The sequence below is a fragment of the Ambystoma mexicanum genome, chromosome 6q (assembly GCF_040938575.1).
Source record: "Ambystoma mexicanum isolate Mex_15411 chromosome 6q, UKY_AmexF1_1, whole genome shotgun sequence".
Classification (NCBI taxonomy): Eukaryota; Metazoa; Chordata; class Amphibia; order Caudata; family Ambystomatidae; genus Ambystoma; species Ambystoma mexicanum.
The window spans coordinates 768,587,393-768,609,012 of record NC_090937.1 but is presented as its reverse complement, the minus strand read 5'-3'; the positions used below and the strand labels follow the sequence as shown (position 1 = coordinate 768,609,012).

Sequence of the window (21,620 nt, the reverse complement as noted above, 5' to 3'; positions counted from 1 at the left end):
CCTCCACCAACTGTAAAAATCCATCCCGCATGGCACCCCCTCAGGGATGTATTCAGCATCACGTTCTACTGTCTTCCATAAACCAATCAAATATTTGGCGAGATCACAGCCACGTTAGTGGCTTTGAGCGCCATGCTACCAGAAGTGAACACCTTTATGACCAAAACGTCACTTTTTTTCCCCTTCTCTGTCCATAAGGCAGATTAATGGTGGATACCGCGGGTCTGGTGGAAACAGTGGCAGCCTGTATAACCAACCCTTCCGGGGAAGGGTGTGTGGCGAGGAAAGAAGGTTCTCCTCTTGCCGGCCTATACTTCCCTGTGAAATTGGCATTCACAGGGGGAATGGTGCAAGGGTGCTGCCATAAGGAGGGTAGGGGGTCTGCAATGGCTGGGATGAAAGGCATATTGTGCTCGACTGTGGATGCCCTCAACCCAAGGGTGTCAACTACCCTGTCAATCAGCTCCTTGAACTTCACACTAGCGTGGGTATAGTGTTGTTTTTGCAGTAACTCCAGGTCTGGAGAAGTATCCAGACCACTGACATCATGTAAACCCTGAGCCAAAGCCAATAAATCTGCTTGGTCGTCTAAATAGTCAATGCTGCTGGCTTCTGTGTAAACAGGTTCGACTGTGTCCTCCGGGTCATCGTGCTCCTCGACTCCGAAAATGGAATGCATGGAGTTGAAGAAACCTGATCTCGACAGTGGCACAAATGAACCATCGCTGACTGTCAGCCGAAGCTTTCAATGCCAAAGGAACTTTTGGTGCCAAGGGACGCTCGGGTAACGGATGAGCGCCGGGAGCTTCGGGCCTATGGCCTTCCGGGGACTTCTTCCTAATGGGAGCAACACCCGAAGACCCTTTCGATGCCGACGATGGAGTGGCTGGCTTGGGGTCGGGAGCACTGAGCGCCGCTTTAGCAGCCAAGACTGGCTGGCTGGCTTGCTGGTCGGGCCTGGGGCCACACCTACAGCTGCCTGCGTCAAACATTAAACATTTTGAACAGAGTTCTTAAAACTCTCCCAATCTTCCCGAGTGGTCGGCCCCGCCGAGGGCTTACCTCGTTCCGATGACGAGCTGAACTTGAGTCGATGGCAGTGGTGCCATTTCTTCCGCAAGGAAGATGACAAGGAATGGCTCCTGGACCATTTCTTGGTCTTCTTACAATGTCGTTCTTTCCCCCTATCGGATGTGGGATCCTCAGTCTCGGCCTCTGAGGATCAGGCGAGTGACCACGCCAGAGACATAGCGACAGGTCACCCCAAAGCCAGTTTCCCAGCCCTGTCACACAGGGATTTTGGCTGCATCTTTGCACATGACACGCAGGCCTTTGTGTCGTGACCAACACCCAGATACCAAAGACAGACATCATGGGGGTCGGTCATAGACATTTTGGCCTTGCAATCGTGGCATCGCTTGAAACCCGAAACCCTGTGGGACAACATCGCGTTGAGGTTTTCGTACAATAAGAACATTGTGTTCCTGATGCAGTGTGCAAGCATGCAGAAAAAAGGAACTGAGTCATGGGGCGTAGTGACGTGATATATATACACACAACGCCTGATGTCAAATCTGGATCCGACAATCGAGAGCCAGACAAGACAGATTGACGCCAGAGTCCTGGTCCACTACAAAGTTTAGAGCCCTGTCAGATTGATGAACCTTTTTTCGAGGATGTCAGTTAAGTGGTAACACTGAAGCAGTTTGGCGGTGGCGCCGAGGCCGAAAGCCAGATCCACACTCATGATAGCCTTCTATATATTGAGCATTGGGATTGGTGTAAGGAGCCACTTACTGCATGTCGAGCCCCCTTGCCTCGTGTAGCCATTTGACCAAGGCCAGGAGGTCAGCCAGATCTGTAAAGAAGTTGACACCTCTGTCTCCTACTTCTCCCATCTTCTCCATTCCAAAAGGGACCAGGCCACCATCAAAAAGGGTTGTGATGGACTCAATGAACCATAATCCATCTCGATTAGAACTGCACTGATGGGGCCTCAACACTGATGCCTCAACGATTGTTGTCCCTTTCCTCACTGGTGGCAGTGGTTTCGTTTTAACTACCATGGTGTGCATTTACTGCGGTCTGCGCTCGCAGCTGCAGTAAAGCACCCAAGGGTTCCATTTTTGTCAAAATGACCCCGGTCCTCTTTTTTCGCCATTTCTTTGTGGAAAAGGTCCTTCTTGAGATTTACTCTGCGCGCGAAACCAGGTTTGGTCCTATTGTTCACTTTGCCTTTGGCGGGATTCACGAGTGAAGCCCGCTTCTCTGGCTCCAGGGTGTCTTGGGTAGACAGGAAGTGAGGGAGTTGCCCGAAACTCCCTGTGCTTAGTCTCCTAGGAGACCCAAATGCACTCTTAAGTGATTGGCCGGCTGACTGTCCAGCAAGGACAGCCACCCTGCTGGGTGATTGACAGCTAGGCTGGAATGAATGGGAGAGAACTGAATAAAAGGCAAGGCTTTTGGCTTGGAAGGCAGAGTCAACGACTGGATGAAGGAATCGAAGAAGAACTTGAAGAGGATGCCTGCTGCAACTCCTGGACTATTGGTTTGCCCGGTGAAGCCCTGCTGCTGTGCTGAAACTCCAAATTCATATCGACAGAGAAGCCCCTGCAAGGACGTCTTCTCCCGTTGAGTTGGTGGGACCAATCAACTCCAAAGTAAGCCACCTGGACATCCTTCTTGGAGCTGGTTGAATTTCCACAGAGTTGCTGCTGGAAACCGTACAGTCAGGGAGAGGAACACCAGATTGTGTGCGTTGCTTTTAAGTTGGTTTAGAGCTTAAGGAAGATCCTCCAGACTCCCAGGAAGCGGGACTGACCAAGCCTGAGCCTCCTCAACAGTGTGTGGGACCCCAGAAGCAAGCAAAGTCCATCTCGACAGCCAGGAACCGCAGTGTTGGTATTTGGGGTAGACGTGAGGAGCTGAAACACTGAACAGCCACTGATTTGAAGATTGCAGGTGGTGAGCGGTGACTGTCCCATTGCATTGCACAAGTCCCCAGAAGTCCTCCCTCTTGTCCCCATGACTGATGCCCAGAAACAGTGAGATTTGCAGATCTGCACAGGAACAGAAGTCATATGCTGCACTTCTTTCTTCAATATAAAGGTACTGTAAAGTCTGAGAGAACTTATCTCTTGCTGTAGAGTTGCTTGCATCTTCTACCCTTCACAAGTCTAATGGCTTGTGGCCCTACATTTGATAATCCTTTTCTTCAAAGACTTCTAAAACATTGTGCAAAGACTTTTCTACTTACCTACCAGAAGTGCTTCATCCTATATAAGACTTTTGCCCATTCACTTTGGCCAAGCGTGTTATACTGAATGACTCTGCGGTGGGCATCCAAAGGTATTTTCCTGCTTAAGAATATGTGTGGTCTCTTGTTCTAATAACCTTTTCCTTTTACCAACTTATAACAGTATTCGAAATGCCAACAGTAAGATATTAATGTCCCGAGCACCCTAGCTATTGAAGTCATCTGAGGGTGTAGGTTGTGTCTGTGGACCATCCCAAAAGGGTCTTAACGGATTTAGAAACTAAGAGTGTACAGTATTGAAGTGTATTTGTGTGTTATTATATTGCTCCCTTCTGAAGAAGGCTTATTCTAACTGGCTGATAAATTAATAATTGTTTATTCAAATACCTTGAGTGTACATGTTTATTTGAATACTTGTCACTGTGAATCTCTGTGTAAGTCCCCTATAGCTCACATTGACCCCTCTTGAGATGAGCCTGGCTGCTCAACACGCTACCAAAACTGTAGTACAAGCTTATACCAAAGGGTGGGTTTACTATACATGTAGTCAGAGTTGTTTGTAGTGTTCCCAGAGGGTACTGCATACCAACTTTGCCTAACAGTAACATCTGCTTTCTCAGCCTCTTATTTTCCCCTCGCTCATTTTCTTTCTTCCAGCAGACTTTGGTCTGGATACCCCAGCGGAAGACACAGTATACCATTCCAGGGACTAGCCTAGGCATCCTGATACTACTACATTGGTGATTTGGCGCAATACTAATTAATTTTAACATATCAGAACCTGCAGGCCCACTTCCATTGCCATACATATGAATGATGGGGGTTGTGTCGCCCGCTTAAATTACATGCCCCAATTGCAGCAGGAATTCAGCAATGCAGTTTAAGTAAATATATCAAAAGGACAAAAAATGTGAACAATAATTACCCATGCAACGCTGTATACAATATTTGACATATCAGCCTTTTCATATATGTATTTCTCCAAACGTAGTCTTCATTATCAATTACACCTCCCTCCCACCCAAACCTCTCTTGCCTCAACTAACCAATGTCTCCCTACTAAACATTTTTAACCCTTGTGAGGGTGCAGTAGTAAGAGATTGACACAGGTGGCATTTTTGTTGCTACAGACTTTTATTAAAGTATTAATAGGGTTGGGGAAAGGCCTTGCTAGCCATAACGCTAAGAGGGGTTTCCTCCCCGCCCCCCATCAACATACATCTTAAAAGGGTCCATCAGGATGTCAGAATTAAAGAACTGTCCACCATTGTGTCAAAACTCTAACTCTAGCCCTCACACTTATAACTTAACCAAAGTTCCAAAGAAGTGTATTTGTAGCAGATCCTTCACAGTTCTTTTCAAATGTTCCAAACACAAAGTTCCAGGGACTTTATAACGATGTATCATGTGGTCTTCCCAGGTCTCACTGTGGATAATGATATCATCAATGTAAGCACAACAATAGCTCGACTATGGGCACAATACTTTATTGATGAGCCTTTGGAATGTTGCAAGTGAGCCATGCAACCCGAATGGAAGAACTTTAGAGTGGAAAAGCCCTCTTGGGGTCAAAAAGGTATTTTTTTTCTTTGTCTTTTGGGTTAAGGGAGACTTGTCAGTAGCCTTTAGTCAGATTGATCGTGGAGAGATAAGTGGTGGAATCCAGTCTACCAATGAGATCATCAATGTGCAGCATTGGATAGTTGTTAAACTGCGAGATCTCACTGAGATTTCTATGGGCGAAGAACAGGGACTATAAGATGGTTAAATGATATCACTTTCCAGCATCGTCTCCATTTCTTTGGCAATGATTTTCTTACCGCATTCTGGAATTCAATAAGGCCATAGATTCACTACCATTCCTGGAGGAGTGCAGATTTGGTGTACTATTCCCTTTGCTATTCCTGGTTTTTCAGTAAAGACATTTGAAAATGTATTCAATAAATCGTGCACGTCTACCTTCTGGTTGAGGGGTATGTCATATGGAACTAAATTTACCCCATCTATTTCCTCAGCTAATAAGCTAGCCAATACTACCGAGGAAGATACGGCCGGATCTTCCTCTAGTCTTTAAAAAAGTACACATGATACATTTGGGTCTTTAGCCACCTATTGGGTTGGGATATCAGATAATTGGAGGGCCCATTTTGTTATAATAGCTCATGTGGTTTGTACCACCAAAATAGCATCTTATGCTCAGACGTTGGCATTAACACTAGAACATTTTGACCAACCGAGAAGGATCGAGTAACAGCCTTCTTGTCATGGTGTCCCTTTGATAATCTTGTGCTTTCTTTAGATGTTCTGAGACTATATCTCTTACAATACTCCTGGCTCTTTAATTCTCTGAGCCGTCTGGGAAAGGGGTAATGCTGTTTCCCCTCTTTCTTCTCATGTTTCGCATAGCATGTCTAGTACATCGCGTGGGTCTCGTACAGGAGTTCAAAAGGGGAGAACCATGGGGAAGATTGGGGCACCTTTCTTATGGCAGACAATGCCCAGGAAACCATAACCATAAAATGTTGCCATTCACAGTGACTTGTTTCTTCAAAATGCTTTGGAGGGTTTTCTTGAAGCGTTCAACTAGTCTGTTCATTTGGGGGTGATAAGACATGCATTACTTAGCGTAATAGCATTTCTGATGATTGTATCTGCTTAGATTCACATCCAGTGGCAACCGCAGAGTATTGCATCTCATCTTTCGGGGACCGAAAGGGGACGTCGGCATAGGCGTGTCTGTAACACTATCCCTATCGTAACGTGAAGTTTACCCAAAATCCATCACGCGCCAATGTCGTCCCTCCGATTGTATTTGTTCTGCCATGAGGGAGCCCAAGGCTATTGTGAGTGAGTACATGAAGAAGAGAGAAGTAGTAAGGCATCTATGTTCCTTCCACCCCGAGCGGGGAGGTAGGGAGGGCGCATGTGAATCTAAGCTTGAAACACTTGTGTATAGGCGCGTTACAAATGCCATATCATATCATAAGCCGATACAATCATCAGAAATGCTATTACGGTAAGTAATGCATGTCTTCTGATGCTTGTTAATCGGCTTAGAATCACATGCTGTGCATAGACTAGCGAGCAGGACCCAGAGTTGGGTTGTGAGAAGGAACAGTAGAGAAACGATGTCTTAGTCCTGCTTGTCCCACCTGAGAATCGGACCTAGAATGAGTGTCTAGGCAATAGTGTTTTATAAAGGTGTGTACAGAACTCCAGGTTGCCGCTTTGCAAATGGACTCTAGGGGAACATTTGCAATGAATACTATGGAAGCCCTAGTGTGCTCTAGGCTTGAAGGGCAGTTCTTTCTTAGCAAAAGCGTAACATAGTGTGATGCATTTGACAATCCACCTTGAGAGCTGATTTAGAGACAGGATCCCCTTCTCTACCAGCTGCCACTGAAAAAAATAATTGGTTTGTTTTTCTCAGTGGTTTCATTCTTTCCAGGTAGAACATGACTGCCCCACACACATCTAGTGTGTGTTGGCTTCTTTCAGCCATGCTAGTGGGATTCTGGAAAAAGGTAGGTAGTTCAATCGATTGGTTCACATGGAACTTCGAGATGAATTTAGGCGCGAATCTGGGATGAGTGCGCAGAACTACCTTATCCCTGTGGACTGTAACAAAAGGGACTAGAACAGAAAGGGCCTGTAGTTCGCTAACCCTTCTAATAGAAGTGATAGCCACTAGGAAGGCCATTTTATAAGTAAGGTCTTTTAGACTTGCTTTATGCATTGGCTCAAAGGGAGATCCCATGAGCCTGGTTAAAACCACATTTAGATCCCATCCAGGAGCTGGGTGAGAAATGGGAGGATACATTCTTTTAACCCCTTCCATAAAAGCCTTAATTACCGGTATCTTCCACCACAACCCCTTTTGCTGTGACGTGGTGTAGGCTGGAAGAGCAGCCAGATGAACCTTCAGGGAATTGAAGACCAACCCTGTGTCCAACAAATGGTTTAAGTATAGCACAATGTGTGTGGGCGAGCAATCGATAGGATGGACAGCCTTGGTATTACACCAGATAACAAAACGTTTCCATTTGCTGGCATAGCAATAACGGGTGTTAGGTTTCCTAGCTTACCTAAGTATGTCCATGAACCTCTGAGGGAGCTGTAGGTGCCCAAACTCTATGACCCTAGGAGCCAGGCAGCTAAGTTCAGAGTTTGTGGGCATGGGTGTAGGGTCTCCCCCCTGTCCTGAGACAACATGTTGTACGGGTAGGGTAGTTTTACTGGAGGGGAGAGGGACATTTCCATCAGATAAGCGAACCAGGGTTGGTGAGCTACCAGTATCATGGTGACTGGTTCCTGGTGCACTATCTTGTTGAGAAGGGAAGTAGGGGGGAAAAGCGTAGACAAATTTCCCTGACCATGTTATCCAGAAACCATTCCCCTGGGATCGGTTCTCGGGGTACCTGAAGGCGTAATCTTGGCATTTGGCGTTCTCGTGAGTCGCGAACAGGTCTCTCTCTAGTAAGCCCCATTCTGCGAAGACGTTGGACACGATGTCTTCGTGCAGATGCCATTCGTATTCTATGGGCAGAGGGAAATCTCTGCTGAGCACGTCTGCCAGAAGATTGAGTTCACCTGGAACATGTTGGGACAACGAAACATCTTGTGTTTGAGAGCCCAAATCCAAATGTTTTGGGACAACTTTAGCCCTGGAGAGTGTGTGCCCCCCTGTTTGTTCAGGTAATACATGGCTGTAGTGCTGTCTGATAGAATAAGCACCGTCTTCCCTTGTAGTTGCATCTGAAAAGCCTTTAATGCTTTGAACACCGCTAATAGCTCCAGTAAGTTTATGTGGTTGGATGCTACTTGTGGGGACCACACTCCATGCGGTGTCTGCTGAAGCAGGTGAGTCCTCCACCCTGTGATAGATGCGTCTGTCGTGAGAGTGGCTTCCACTGCAGGGGTGGTGAAGGTTTTCCCCTTCAGAAGGTTTTCTCTTGACCACCACTGCAGAGAGAGAATGAGGGCTGGCTAGACAACTACCAGATCTTCTCATTGTCCGCTGGCCTGACACCACTGGGCTGTTGAGCCACGCTTGCATGGGACGCATGCGCAGCCGCGCATGGGGAACCAAGTATATGCATGATGCCATCATCCCTAGCAAACGCATGGCCTTGCGTAACGTCACCTCCCGACTGGCTACATATTGAGGGATCGGAAAAAGCATGTTCTGAACCCTCTCGTTGGAGGGGAAGACTAGGCCATCTTTTGTCCGGATTAGAGCCCCCAGAAATTGTTTTACTTGACTGGGGACTAGACTGAACAGAAAGTCTACGGTCTTTTGGGTGTTCAAAAAACATGTGACGTACGAGTCCCCTGTTATGAGCCAGGTGTCGAGATAAGGGTAAACCAGGACAGATAGTCTGCGCAGTTGTGCTGCTGCTTCTGCGCAGGTGTGCTGCTGCTACTGCCAGTACTTTGGTAAACACCCTTGGCGCCAAGGTGATGCCGAAGGGGAGCACTTTGAATTGGTAATTCCTGTCCTCTACCATGAACCTCAGATATTTCCTGTGCGCTGGCAACATTGAAATATGAAGGTATGCATCTTTCATGTCCAATGTTGCCATGTGGTCCCCCTGTTTCAACAGTGGGATCATCTCCTGTAGTGTTACCATGTGAAACTTTTGAGGTTTTATGAATGTTTGCTGGGTGCAGGTCTAAAACAGGGTGCATGGTGATGTCCTTTTTGAGTACAAGGAAGTACACTGAATACATGCCCTTATTTACCTGAAGAATAGGGACGGTTTCTATGGCATCCTTTCCCAGCAGCGCTTCCTCCTCTTGCTTCAGGATCACCAGATGGTCCGGTGAGAGGCGCTGTGAGCCTGAATTGTGGAGGTCGGGAGAATTCCACGCAGTACCCATGGGCGACCGTCTTAATGACCCAATGGTCTGAAGTTATCCCCTCCCATGCCGTGAGGAAAGATGTTGAACACCCCCCGACCGGGGTGACATGGGAGGGGACCTGGATCTGATGGTCATTTCTGACCAGAGGCTGCGGCTCCTCTAGGGTTGGGGCCTCTACCTCAGCTTTGCTGCGTCGCTGACCCCCTGGTGCGCGGGGCTTCCTGAAGTTTGTCCAGCATTAAAGTTTCCCGTGCCATAGTTTTTCTGACTTGCATGGGACTGCCCTCAAAGGACCGAAGAGAATTACCTCCCCTCTGGGGGGAAGCACTTTGAGTAATTTGTTGCAGAGACTTAAGAGTCTCACGCTCTTTTTTGGCTGTTTCTAGGGCCTCACCGACCGCCTTTCCGAAGAGGTTAGTTTCTTCAATGGGTTTATTGATGAGAGCAGCCTGTGTCTGAGACTTAAACCCTGAGGTACGAAGCCAAGCGTGCCTTTTAAGCAAGGTCCCCTGGGCCAGAGACCTGCCTGCTGTTTCAGCCGTGTCCAGAGTGTTATTTATCACATTCTAGTTCACTTGTCTGCCTTCGGCCACAATAGTAAGAAGCTTGGACCTGATAGGCTCTGGGACCTCCTGGAGACCTTTCTGTACAAGGTTCCATTGAGCGTCAGTATAACTTGCCAGCAGCGTGGTATTATTCGCTATGCGCGTGGAATATGCGGCAGCCGAGGTAACCCGCTTACCCAAGGCATAAAACCTCTTGGATTCTCTATCCGGAGGCGCCTCCCCCGTAGCAATGGGTACTCCTGCCCGTTTCCGGGTGGTAGTCACTACCAGGGAATCGGGAATGTATTGAGGGTCTGAAGGAGCTGGCCGAAATAACTTTTCTGCTCTTGGGTTCACTGCCCGGGTCTGAGCTGGTGACACCAGGGAGGGAGCCAATCGTCTCTTAATAGAATTAAGGAGGGGAATGGCCTGGCTAGAAGGGGGTTTCTCCTTCAGAATGTCTTCCACAAAGTCCTGCTCAGGCACCGCCTCTTGAGGAGTGATTTGAAAGTGGTCTGTTGCCTTCCTTAGCATGGCATTGAAGGCCATTTGGTCGTCTACAGGTGAGGCCTGGCGGGCCGGGGTGGACGGAGGAGAATCCAAGCACAGAACATCAGTGTCCATGGGTACGTCCCCACTTGGTGTGTTTCTTCCCAATTGTTCGTGGCATCCTCCTGGTCCTCATTGTAGCCCTGCAGGAAGGAAGTTTCTTCACCTTCACTGTAAATGTCCTGATAAGTATCCATTTGTATAGTGTCTTCATGATGGACGGGGACTGAGGGCTGATCCTCTTGTAACTGTGCAGCAGATTGAAGATTAGGTTCTCCACAAGATCTTTTCGGGGAAGGATGTTCAGAAAAAGAAATATTTTTTTCCAGACAATCCATGCACCCTTCAAATTTCTCCCTTGTCCATTTAGAGGAACTAGAAGGGCCAACGGTTGGAAAAACATTGTCTTCCGGCCCTTGACGCCGAAATTTGTCACTCAATGTGTTGGAAAGAGGCTCAAGAGGTATAAGCCCAACCGCCAAAGTAATTCTAGCGATACTGTGCTTAATTTCCGCCGACTCTGCATGGGATAGTGGTTCTGAAGGTCTATCGGTAGGTTTACCGCCTAACGCGGCGTTAGAGGGCCTAGTGGTAGGTTTTTCGCCTTGAGGCCTAGTCGTAGTTTTTGGGCCTACCGGGCCTTTCGGGACTGTTGGAGCGTCAAAATTCTGCGCTTCGACGTGTAAACCTCATTTAGGGGTAGCGCCCTTGTTTGTTTTGGGATGCCCAGTCAAACACAGCTGCGAATGCGGGGGAGGCTTTGGATCTGAACGATCCGAGGAATCCCCCAAAAAACGCACCCGTCGAAATAGGTAGAGGGGTTGTGTGTTTAGTGTAATGTCTTTGTACGCCCCTGTCGCCGGGTGTTGTCCCTGAAGCGAGACCTGAGTAAGGCCTTGAAGGGTCGGGGACGGGCGTGGAGGACCTAGAAGTGTCCGCCTCGAGGTCTATCACATCCGCAATGGATGTTTGGTCAATGGAGGTACCCCTGTCACTTTTGGCGGGTGTGGCGGTAGGGGAGGAAGGGTCCACCCGCGACATCCCGTACGCGGCCCACCGTTTTACACCATGCTCCTTAAGGGTTTTAGGCCAAAGGAGTTTACAAGCCGCACATCGCTTCTCGTTGTGATCTAAGGGGAGACAGGAGTTGCACGTCCTGTGCTCGTCCTTCCACGGTATCTGACCCTACACTTAGGGCAGAACCTAAAAGGAGTTATTTCCATAGCAAAAGGGAAAGATGACCAGACCTATAGGGTAAAGAGGGGGAAAGAGGAAAGACGACAGAAATATGACGACCCCGACCCCACTCTCCCTACTGTAAAGGCCAGCCAGAGGGCCCAGCCACGTGGATGCTTCAGCCACCGGATCTTTAGGCTCCGAAATCCATTGCCGTAGACAAGTCCCCCATAGTCTTCGTCAAAGTTGTTCTTGCTGTCAAAATGACTTAAGGGGAAATAACCGACAAATCAGTTTAGGATAAACAACGTCTTTTATGTAAGAGCTCCGCTATAGGGCGACCAGTTATCTGGATGGAAAAAAACAATCTGTGGGACCTCAGCGCGTGAGGGATTTTGGGTACACTACACGTCACGATAGGGATAGTGTTACAGGCACACCTATGCCGACGTCCCCTTTCAGTCCCCGAAAGACGAGATGCATATTCTGCAGTTACCACTGAATGTCGGACCATATGCACAGCATGTGATTCTAAGCAGATTAACAAGCATCAGAAACTGAGGTTCTCAGTGTTTTCATTATCAACATTTGTTTCACGTCCCCCATGATCTTGCACATTAAATGATTTACCTGATCCGTTGGGATCTCTTTTGGGAATTCTACCCTGCATAAAAATAGTATGAGGTGTTTAAAAATGTGTTGGGAAGAATTATTCCACATGGGAAGGCCTGCGGGTGGCGTAGTCATTAATTACAGGTAAGTATCTATTCCCCATTTTCGATGTGTCCAATGGTTCAACAAAGTTCATCGCAATGCGCAAGAAGGGGACCTCTGTTATTGGCAGAGGCTGTAAAAGGGCAGGTGGAACATTAGGATGGGCTGTCTTCTGATATAAAGTACATGCTGATAGAACACATACACACTTGGCCAAAAAAAGAGATGCATTACTTTGCCCTGCGTTTTGGCTGTGCCTAGATGACCTGAAGTAAAGTTTGCATGTGCGATCTCTAAAACCATTTTCTTATGGCTTCTAGGGAGGACAATTTGTGATCTTGGTTGTCCCTCATTCGTAATATCCCCTTGAGCCCCTCTAAATAGAAAATAAGGTGCTCCTATCTACCTTTGTGCTCAGACACAACCTTTAAGAATGCTTTCACAAGAATAGGGCGTACCTTTGCGCAAAGGCAAGGCCAGGGAATTTTTCAACAATGTCATAATCCTTATCTTTAGTGTGAACCTCATTTCTTCATCCTCCTCACCAAACCCTTTTTCATCCCTCTCCGTGGTCTCACTTTCCTTTACTTCTTGGAACCTGGGAAAAAGGGTGGTTTATTCCCTGAATCAACATGAATCTTAAAATCGTCCATCAGGATGTCAGAATTAAATAATTGTCCACCATTGTATCAAAACCCTATGTCTAGCCCTCACACTAATAATTTAACCAAAAGGTTCAAACGAGTGTCTACTTAGCAGATCCTTCACAGTTCTTTAAAAAAGTTCCAAATGCGAGGTTCCAAATGGTGCAAAAACAAAGTTCCATGTGGGTCAAGAGAATGTCTCGGTTCTCTTGACTTTGGCACAATGTTCACAATCCTAGAGGTTGTCTCCGTTCCCCAGGTTTCTCTTCCTTTTACACAGTCAATCAGGTTCACTCTCTCCCCCACCCCCCGGTACTGGGACTAAGAAGAGTAGTTTAAACTGTTTTTATATCGGTGCAAGTCCCAGACTTGTATTTCTACCCAGGTAGACTTGGTGTATTCTCCTGCCAAGTACTACTTTCTGCCACAACTGTCTTCCTTTATATGGGTTTTCACACCAGACTCGTCTGGCTTTAACAATCTGTTAGGTAGACTTGGTGTTCTCTCCTGCCAAGCACTACCATATAGGACCAATTTGAGCGTCCCAGATTCTCGGTTTGGGGTTTTCCTCTACCTTACTCGCTTGCCACCACCTCTTCTCCTCATCAGGGTCCCACACCCTGGGGCCTAGGGTATTCCTTTCCCCTTTTGGCTTGGCACAACTTCTTCCACCCATCAGGGTCCCATACCCTAGGTACAGGGTATTCTTTCCCCCCTTCTCTCTGGCTACAACTTCTTCTGCTTCCTAGTGGTTCCCTTCCCCATCATGTACCTGTTGGCTTTGCCTGCGAGGGTGTCTGCTTTGTCCCAGCTTCCTCCGTCAGCTACAGGACCCGTGCTTGCGAAGGCTCTGCTTGGTCTGCAGCAGCTGCACAGGACCGACCTTCCTTCAGGACGCCGTCTCGCTTCCGACACCTGGGATCACCTGCCATCTTCGTCCGCCTGCCTGCCGTCCCAGCCAGTATCTCGGGTCTGGCTCCAGAGCACTCAACCATGCCCGGAGAGTCCCGGTTTCCTTCTCAGGTGCAGAAAACACAGTCCTCTTCCTCACTGCTCCTCCAAGGAGGACTGGTTTTTGTTTGGAGTACTCCCCTGCTTTTTATTTGTTTGTCAGGTTGGACCAAACTAAATAGGCTGGTCTGGTCACAGCGGTTCCATGGGGTGCTCTTCTGCACTCCTGCATCATCTTCATCGCAGTACTATTTTTCAGGATGTCATGACTGCTCTTATTTGTCTCAGTATAACTGAGAGGAGGCCAGACTTCTATCTTGTTTGTGTACATTGAAGAATTGAGGCGTCTTGCACCATGGAGAGGGTAAGAGGCTGAGGGAGCTGGGATTGTGGCGGAAAGGTACTGCGTTTCCCCTAGTGTGTCATTCCTCATACCATGAGGGTGTTCAATCCCCCATTTGATCCTCCCGCCGTGCACGCCCCCCCCCCTCCCAGGGGTCATTATTGGACTGTGGCTGCACCGCTTTGGCTACATGAAAAGGGTTCTGCCCCCATGGGAAAAGGGACGACATCCAAGGATTCGTCCCACCTTACACTTCACTCTACCAGTCAAATGACCACCAGCAATTAACAGACTCGAACCCTACTCTTCCCTCTATCAACTTCCATGGTCACTCACAATCTATTTCTCATACGTGCCTCCCTTTACACCTAGCCTGTGCCCATACATACCTTTCACAAAAAACAAAATGTTCATATTGACATACAGGTAACTGGGACTTCTGACCTGCACCCATCAGCACTACAGGTGTTATTTCCGCATCTGTCTTTTCCGCTATCCCACTAACATCCCCCACCTTCCTTTCTTACAGAGCCATGCAAAGCAGGCCAACGGTATGGGGCAGAAGGGAGCTAGAAGACCACTTTGCATCACATTTAGCAAATCTACAGTGTTTTTTTTAAACCTTCAGGAAGGGAAATATAAAGAGTAAAAGTAATCACTGTTTTTAGTCTGACAAGCATACAACGATGTACTTTTTTACCTTTTGTTGCAAATGCTGCGAGTTAAATTAAGTGTAACAGGACTTTCAGCAGGATACTCCTTCTGGGGCATATTTTCCCCTAAGGGAAAAAAAGAAATGTTTTTAGCCAACACACACACTACATACCTACAAAGGAACCAACATGAAAGAAAAGACACACTAACACACTTTTGAAGCATACAGGACGCAGACTAGTTTAGACTTAATGTGCGAATCGTTTCAACATTATGACACTCCCAACCTCTAGGAAAGAAATAGGATCACCATAACTAGCCTCTGGTAAAAGCAAAACTTTAAAATGTCTTTAACGAGATAAGAGAATTACATACATTCCAACTGTTCAAGAGCTTTTTCTTGGGCCTTATTTGTAGGCCCTAGTTATATAAATTTAATTGGCATATAGGATGAACATTAGGAATGTAAAGTACGCTAGAGAACAGCGAGGTTGGGGAAAAGGGCCAGGACACAGCCATAGTCCGCATAGCCAAGCCATTCAACCATAGAAGGGGATCTAGATTGCCTGGTATCGAAGCACTTTCAGGCCACATTCTTCATGTTTTACCCATTTGGTGATCAGCTGAAACTTAAGTATCTAATCCTCTGACATAGATAGGCCACGTTCTAGACTTCCAAACTCGCAGTATCGGAATCTTTGCCAGAGAGCACGTTTGCATGAGCCAACACACTGGCGCTGTGCCACAACTGCACCTGTTACTTAGATGGTGTAACAGCACCACCAGCAAGAGGGCATCATCCGAGCTGCCGAAAAACATATTCACCATCATATTCACCAAATCCAACACCTCCCCCCTAGAAGGGAATGACGTGTGACACTCCAAGAAAAGATAAGTCAACACCCCTTGACCAGAACACCAACTCAACAAAGATCAGATTTTTTAAGGCCCAGTCTGACCATCCTCACCAAGTTCCAGTAAAGCGCGAAAACAACTTTCTGCTGCAAATTCGACTTGAGTCAAAGTCCGAGTCCTGTATGGAACACCAGATCAACCTCCAGATTGCTACATTATGTCTACAATTAAGCTGTTCATCCTAACTGAGCATGCAGCGATCATTTCCAGATACAGGAACTGCTCTGGAGGCATTGACCTTGTACATAGTCGAGTCCGGGACAAAACAAAAAAAATAATTAAAATAAAAAATATATATAACACACTTTAAGTAGGTGATCCTAGAGGCTGATGGGTGGCATATACCCCCACAATCTCCAGTTGAGATTACCTAGAGAGATTTTCAGCCAAGATCATAAAGTTGGTGTTCCTGCCCTTCAAGTCAAACATGTACTAGCTTTAGCATAGCTGGCGCTATCCATGTCCACTGTAATGTCGTGTTAACTGCAGTCCATCACGGGCATTGGGCCAAGGGAGTGGCCATGGTGACGTGGCAGGACAAAGGAAGTGACGCAGGCTTAGGGAGCAGTTCCGGGGCGTTGGGGAGGAACACTTTAGTATTACGAATAAAGATGTGCATAAAACTGCGCACTGAGTCCGGCGTCTCATTTCTATAACGGAGCTTCCTCCGGGGGGACGTCACGGTAGACTCTCACATCCACCAGAAGAATTTAGAACCATTACAGGGGTTTGGTGGGGTCCCCCAGAAAGTAGCAGCAACATACAGAAAAAATAAGGTTAACCCCCGAGTCTGACCCATATAAGCCCAACACCTTTTTATTGTGTGGCTCACAGTTATCAGGAGCATTTGTATAAGTAGCTTTTGCAGACAGAGAGCGAAAACAGCACAGATATTGGATGCCCGTTTTCAAGGCATTCACATTCAGTTTGCCCCCCACAGAGACCGATTCACCTTAATCCATTCATCAAAGTCATCCTTGATAGTCTGAATAATCAGCTTTAAGTTCATCTCCATCAAAGCAAGCACATTCCTTACTAAACTCACAACAGGATAATCCAGATAATTCCTAACCCTTCCAGAATTGTGCAAGGTCTTCCCCTTTGACAAATGAGGCAGCTTTATTCCAATTGATCGCATGACTGGATGCTTTCTCTTAATTCTCCAGATATTAAGGAATAGTCTACAGTGGGTCTCTGCTTTGGAGACCAAAAGCACCAGCTCATTTGCATATGAAAAATATTCCTTTCCCAAGCTGGTTACAGTACCCGTGATATTCTCACCCTGATTCATAAATGCAGCCAGAGCACCGGGACAATAAAAGGACAGACTCCTGTCTCAACCTAAATGTGCAATGACCTACTATTGGTCATGAACTTTGCTGAAGTGCTAGCAGAGGGGCCTGAAACCTGCGACTCTACAGACATTATGCACTTTAATTTATAATCCCTCTCCATTGATCATGCTGGCTAGGGCCAATGGGAAACATTAAGATAACCAAAGGTTACAGACCTTGATAGCTTATGTAGTCTTAAATAGATGTATAAAGCCCCACCCAAAGCCACATTTATACAATGTATGCTGCAAGAAGATCCAATATACCCTGTCAAAGGCCTTTTCTGTGACTGCGTTCTGCCTGTGATGTTGTCCAGCTACCTCTAAACCAGGGGTAGCAATTGAGTTCCCAGAGGTAACAGCTGGAGCCCATATGTCACTGCTGAGTATGCGTGGAGTGCACAGCAGAGTATCTATATTGGTAGAACTGTGTAGAACGTGGTGGGCTTGTAAGAGTGAATGTGGGAATTTAGCATGTGCTTTCAAAATGGAAAATCCTCAATCTATAATTAAATGATCAAGAATGTTAAGGCAATCTGCCTTAAAAGAAATGTTTGGAAAACGCCTTAACTACATACACAATGCAGTAAACAGAAAGACGACACCACTATGTCCCTCTTGTCGAGCTAGTTGCTACGTATTTAAATCCTTAAATGCATGATTTCCCATGATGTCCTATAGTTTTATTCCAAACTAAAAACCATTTGAATAGAAGGTTTACTGACATTTTATTTCATTGCTGACCATCATCCACAATCCTTTTCATACTTCTGCACAAGGAGAATCTACTTTTCAGGAAAATCTTGGCGTTTCTGCACCTAGCTAAAGCTAGATGTCATGCAAAAAATGTATGTTTCAGGCTAAAAACAAACAGGCACTCCACTTGTCCACATCCAGCCCAAAGCCCTCAATCCATGTTCTGTAGAGACAACCCAAGGCATACATGGTTCCTGAGAGTGCAATAAAACTTCAAACACCCTTCAACTTCCTTAGGGAAATATAGTAAAATTGCCAACCTAACTAGCTAATCACACATGAACAGAAATGTCTGATACAGACCGCCACCACTGGAGGTTGGCCTATCGGTCCACTAAAGCCTCTCCCAGTAATTATTTAAACTCCCCCATCACAGTTGTGGGGTGGGTGGGCCAATTTCACATGAGCAGGGATTTTGCAACCATGGTACCATTGTTTGTCCATTGATTTGCTGTCAGACGACTCGGAAAAGGGTGCGTGGGTTGAAATGGAATCCTCCATGCAAAACCTGTTCAGTTTAGTTGGCCACATTACTCTCCTAACCACATGGAGGTATCCCCCTCCAATGCTGCATTTGATTGGGTCCAGGCCCGCATCATTTGTCCACAGCCTGCCGTCACCCCTCTCTACTGAGGTCCTAAAGCTGCTGCTTGCTGAGTCAAATGTAATATCAAAGAATGAGAAAATGAAATGCAGCTTACATAAAGGATTTCAAGAAAAACTACTGTCTCCTAAATAACATCTGGCAAGGAAAATTCAGAAACATCTCTGTAGATTTTAAGCACAACCAACAATTTACAATATTTGCTCTGTATATGCCTACTTCACAGAGTACTTACTAGACGGGAGAACATTTCTTGTGTTAACCAAAGGTCTTTTGTCGCCATCAGAACTGCTGGTACTGCTCCAACTCCCCCAGCTTCCACGGCTTGCCCGTACACTCCCCCGAGAACTACCACAGTCGGAACTTGAATCTGAAGAACACTTCTCTCTGCAATTCTGTTTAGAACTGTGAAACACCTCTGAGGAAAAGGAATGAAATTAATAATATTATGACCCAGACCTATGCTAACACTTCTAAGCAAGATGAAAAACAGTTTTCTACTAACTTCCCCATAAACTCATTTCTTACTCAAACACTTGAAATTAGCATAACGGGCTGCTGGGACATTTTACAAACTATCGAGCGAATGCTCACCTTGTTGACCAAGTTCGTAAACAGAAATATTTACCTATTCCTAATAGTTTCTCATCTCAAGAATACAATGCCCTTTTCACCACAAATATTTTGCCGTGATGTTAACATCAAGAGTAGCCTCCCTTGCAGGCTATCCCATTTAAAAGCATATTGGACATTTTTAAAGTCCTGGTGAACCTATTTTAGGAGGCCATCCTAGTTATAGTGAACTGGGGGAACTCTGAGAGGTTATAGCCAAACCCAATCAAGGTAACCGTGAACAGCAGTCAATGCTTAGTCGCAGGAGAAAGTGAGTGGGGTCAGAGGTCCACAATGGGTCCATGTTAGGACACTTTTTCTGAAGTCCAACTAAGGGCTTGGTAACACAATACAACTGAGACAGTAAAAGACTCCAAACTTAGTATAAGGCTGTACCACCTGAGTATATGGTAGCGTAGAGAGAGCTGTCAGGCTTATTTTAAGCGGGAGAAAGGACTGTAGGAAGGTACAAAGAACATGTAGTATACCAAGGGTTCAACAGAAACACTTACAACCGGAAGTATAATAAAAAATAAAGGTTTATTATAAATACAGTTAGGCCAAGTTAAGTCTTGGCTTAAGTACTTTGTCATATAGTCAAAAACATTAATAAAAACACAACACAATGCTTGAAGGTACACAGACCAGAGCATCAACCTTCAGGATACCAAACAGTAATTCTAGGGAAGTCGGACTTTATCATACATATTTAGTATAGGCCACACCTATTCATGGGGAGCAAAACCACAATTTCCGATTACTTTCGGTAATACAAGGGTAGTAGACCCGGTCAGTTATGCAGTGACACTCAGCAAAGAAATCACTTAGTAACCCAACCTTCAAGTGTACTTTTCTTAACAGTGGAACACTCATTCAAGGAACAGTAGAAATCTATAACTATTATTCAGGATAACACACATGTATACTATGACGAATAAGACTTTTAGTTGTAACATACAATTACAGTTGCTTTTCAGCTCAGTGGAACAAAGACCAAGATAAGCAATAACTTTCTACACTAATTTAGGATTGAACCAGGCAGACCAAGGTCAGATACACCTACAGAACACTTTAAGAACGGCACACAGCTATTCAGGCAGGTAAAACCTAATGCAATATACCATTACAGTTGCTTTTCAGACCAGTGGAACACAGATTGAGGTAAGCAATAACTGTCTACACTAATTTAGGATTGCACCAGGGAGACCAAGGTCAGATCCATCTACAGAACACTTTTTTAAGAATGGCCCACAGCTATTCTAGCCAGGTAAAACCTAATGCAATATACTATTACAGTTGCTTTTCAGACCAGTGGAACAAAGATTGAGGTAAGCAATAACTCAGACTTATTTTAGGATGGCAAAAGGCAGACCAAGGTTAGTAACAACCACAGTAAAGTTATTAAGAATTGCACCCAGCTATTCTAGGTAAGTAAAACGCATATACTTTTTAAAGGAGCTATTAGCAACTTAAAAGTAGGTAAAAACCTGAGACTGTCTTAGAATCTGTATAGAACAGACCAGGGAAAGCAAAACCTAGTTGGTGAACCTACACACTAATATGATGTAAGAAAAAGTTAAGTAAAGGCAACATCATTATGTTTGGGAAGAGGCACAACCAATTCACAGGTGAGTAAAATAACATTACATATACTTTTCAGAAAGGCACAACACACATTCAAAGTAAATAAGAACTTTAACTGCGCACTCACAGAGTTACAGTCACCAACCAAAGAATTTACAAGTTACTAAACGTTTAAACACTTGTTCTCTTTTCTAGGCAACAGGCCCAATCCTTTGAAAGCCTTTCCCTATTCTTGGAGCATGAGTTTTCTCAGTGGCAGAAGGGGGGGTTTCTCTAGAGTCCCACAGACAGTTCAGGACGGCACAGAAGCAGCAAAAGTCAAAGTTCCTAGAGAAGACTGCTCATACAAGTAGGTATTACACTTTAAAGAGGTTGATAGCGTCCAGGGACTTCAGAGGAGACACCCTAGGAGGATTCCAGCAGTGGGCCTGGGTGAACTGGACGAGAGGACTCCCAATCACAAGAAACACCACAAAGCTACACAAGAATCACAAAGGCTAAAGGTAGGTAAATACCCCAGCCAACACAGTACCTCAGCACGGTAGAAGAGTTGCAGCAGTGGAGACTTCAGGATGTGCAGCCAAAAACCCAGTTGATGGATTCCTTTGGTCGGAAGACAGGACTTTGGAAGGGATTCTGCAGCCGGGATCAACAGGGAAGGCTCCAGCCAAGAGTTGCTTCCTGGCTGGATGGGGCTTTGTGGTTTATGCGCACTTTTCAGGAGTCAGAAGAAGACTGAATATCGCTGGTCGGATTCTCAACACTTGGAAAGTCCAGCACTCTGGTGAGGGTACATTTAGGACTTAGATCGTGTCTCTGGAGTTCCAGCAAGATGCCACCAAAGTTTCAGCTCGATTCGGAAGACCGTGCACCGCACAATGGATCGAGGTTCCACAGTATTGCAGCCCCGCAAGGTTGCAGCACCACGTGGGATGGCTCAGAATGCTTGTCTTGAGTCAAGTGGATCTCACCAGGCTCTCAGTTGGGGTCGTCGTTTTCGGAGTCCCCAGGTCGATTGGAAGGAAGGGTTACAGCAGGCTCCGGTTACACAGCAGGCTCTCCAGAAATCGCTATGGCCATCATTTCTTTATCTTCCTCTTCGGTATCAGCTCAAGTGGTCGA

The 21,620-nt window shown here is 46.1% G+C and overlaps 1 protein-coding gene across 2 annotated transcripts in view; it reads right to left on the bottom strand.

The window, feature by feature from the left end:
- Positions 1-21,620, bottom strand: part of TMEM131L (transmembrane 131 like) — a 909,664-nt gene that overhangs the window by 65,283 nt on the left and 822,761 nt on the right. For both annotated transcript variants that reach the window (XM_069631301.1, XM_069631300.1), the window contains exons 29-30: positions 18,538-18,720; positions 14,741-14,819 (exon numbers count right to left, since the gene is read on the bottom strand). In XM_069631301.1, coding sequence (XP_069487402.1) covers positions 14,741-14,819; positions 18,538-18,720 — 262 coding nt within the window. The remainder of the gene's footprint in view (positions 1-14,740; positions 14,820-18,537; positions 18,721-21,620) is intronic.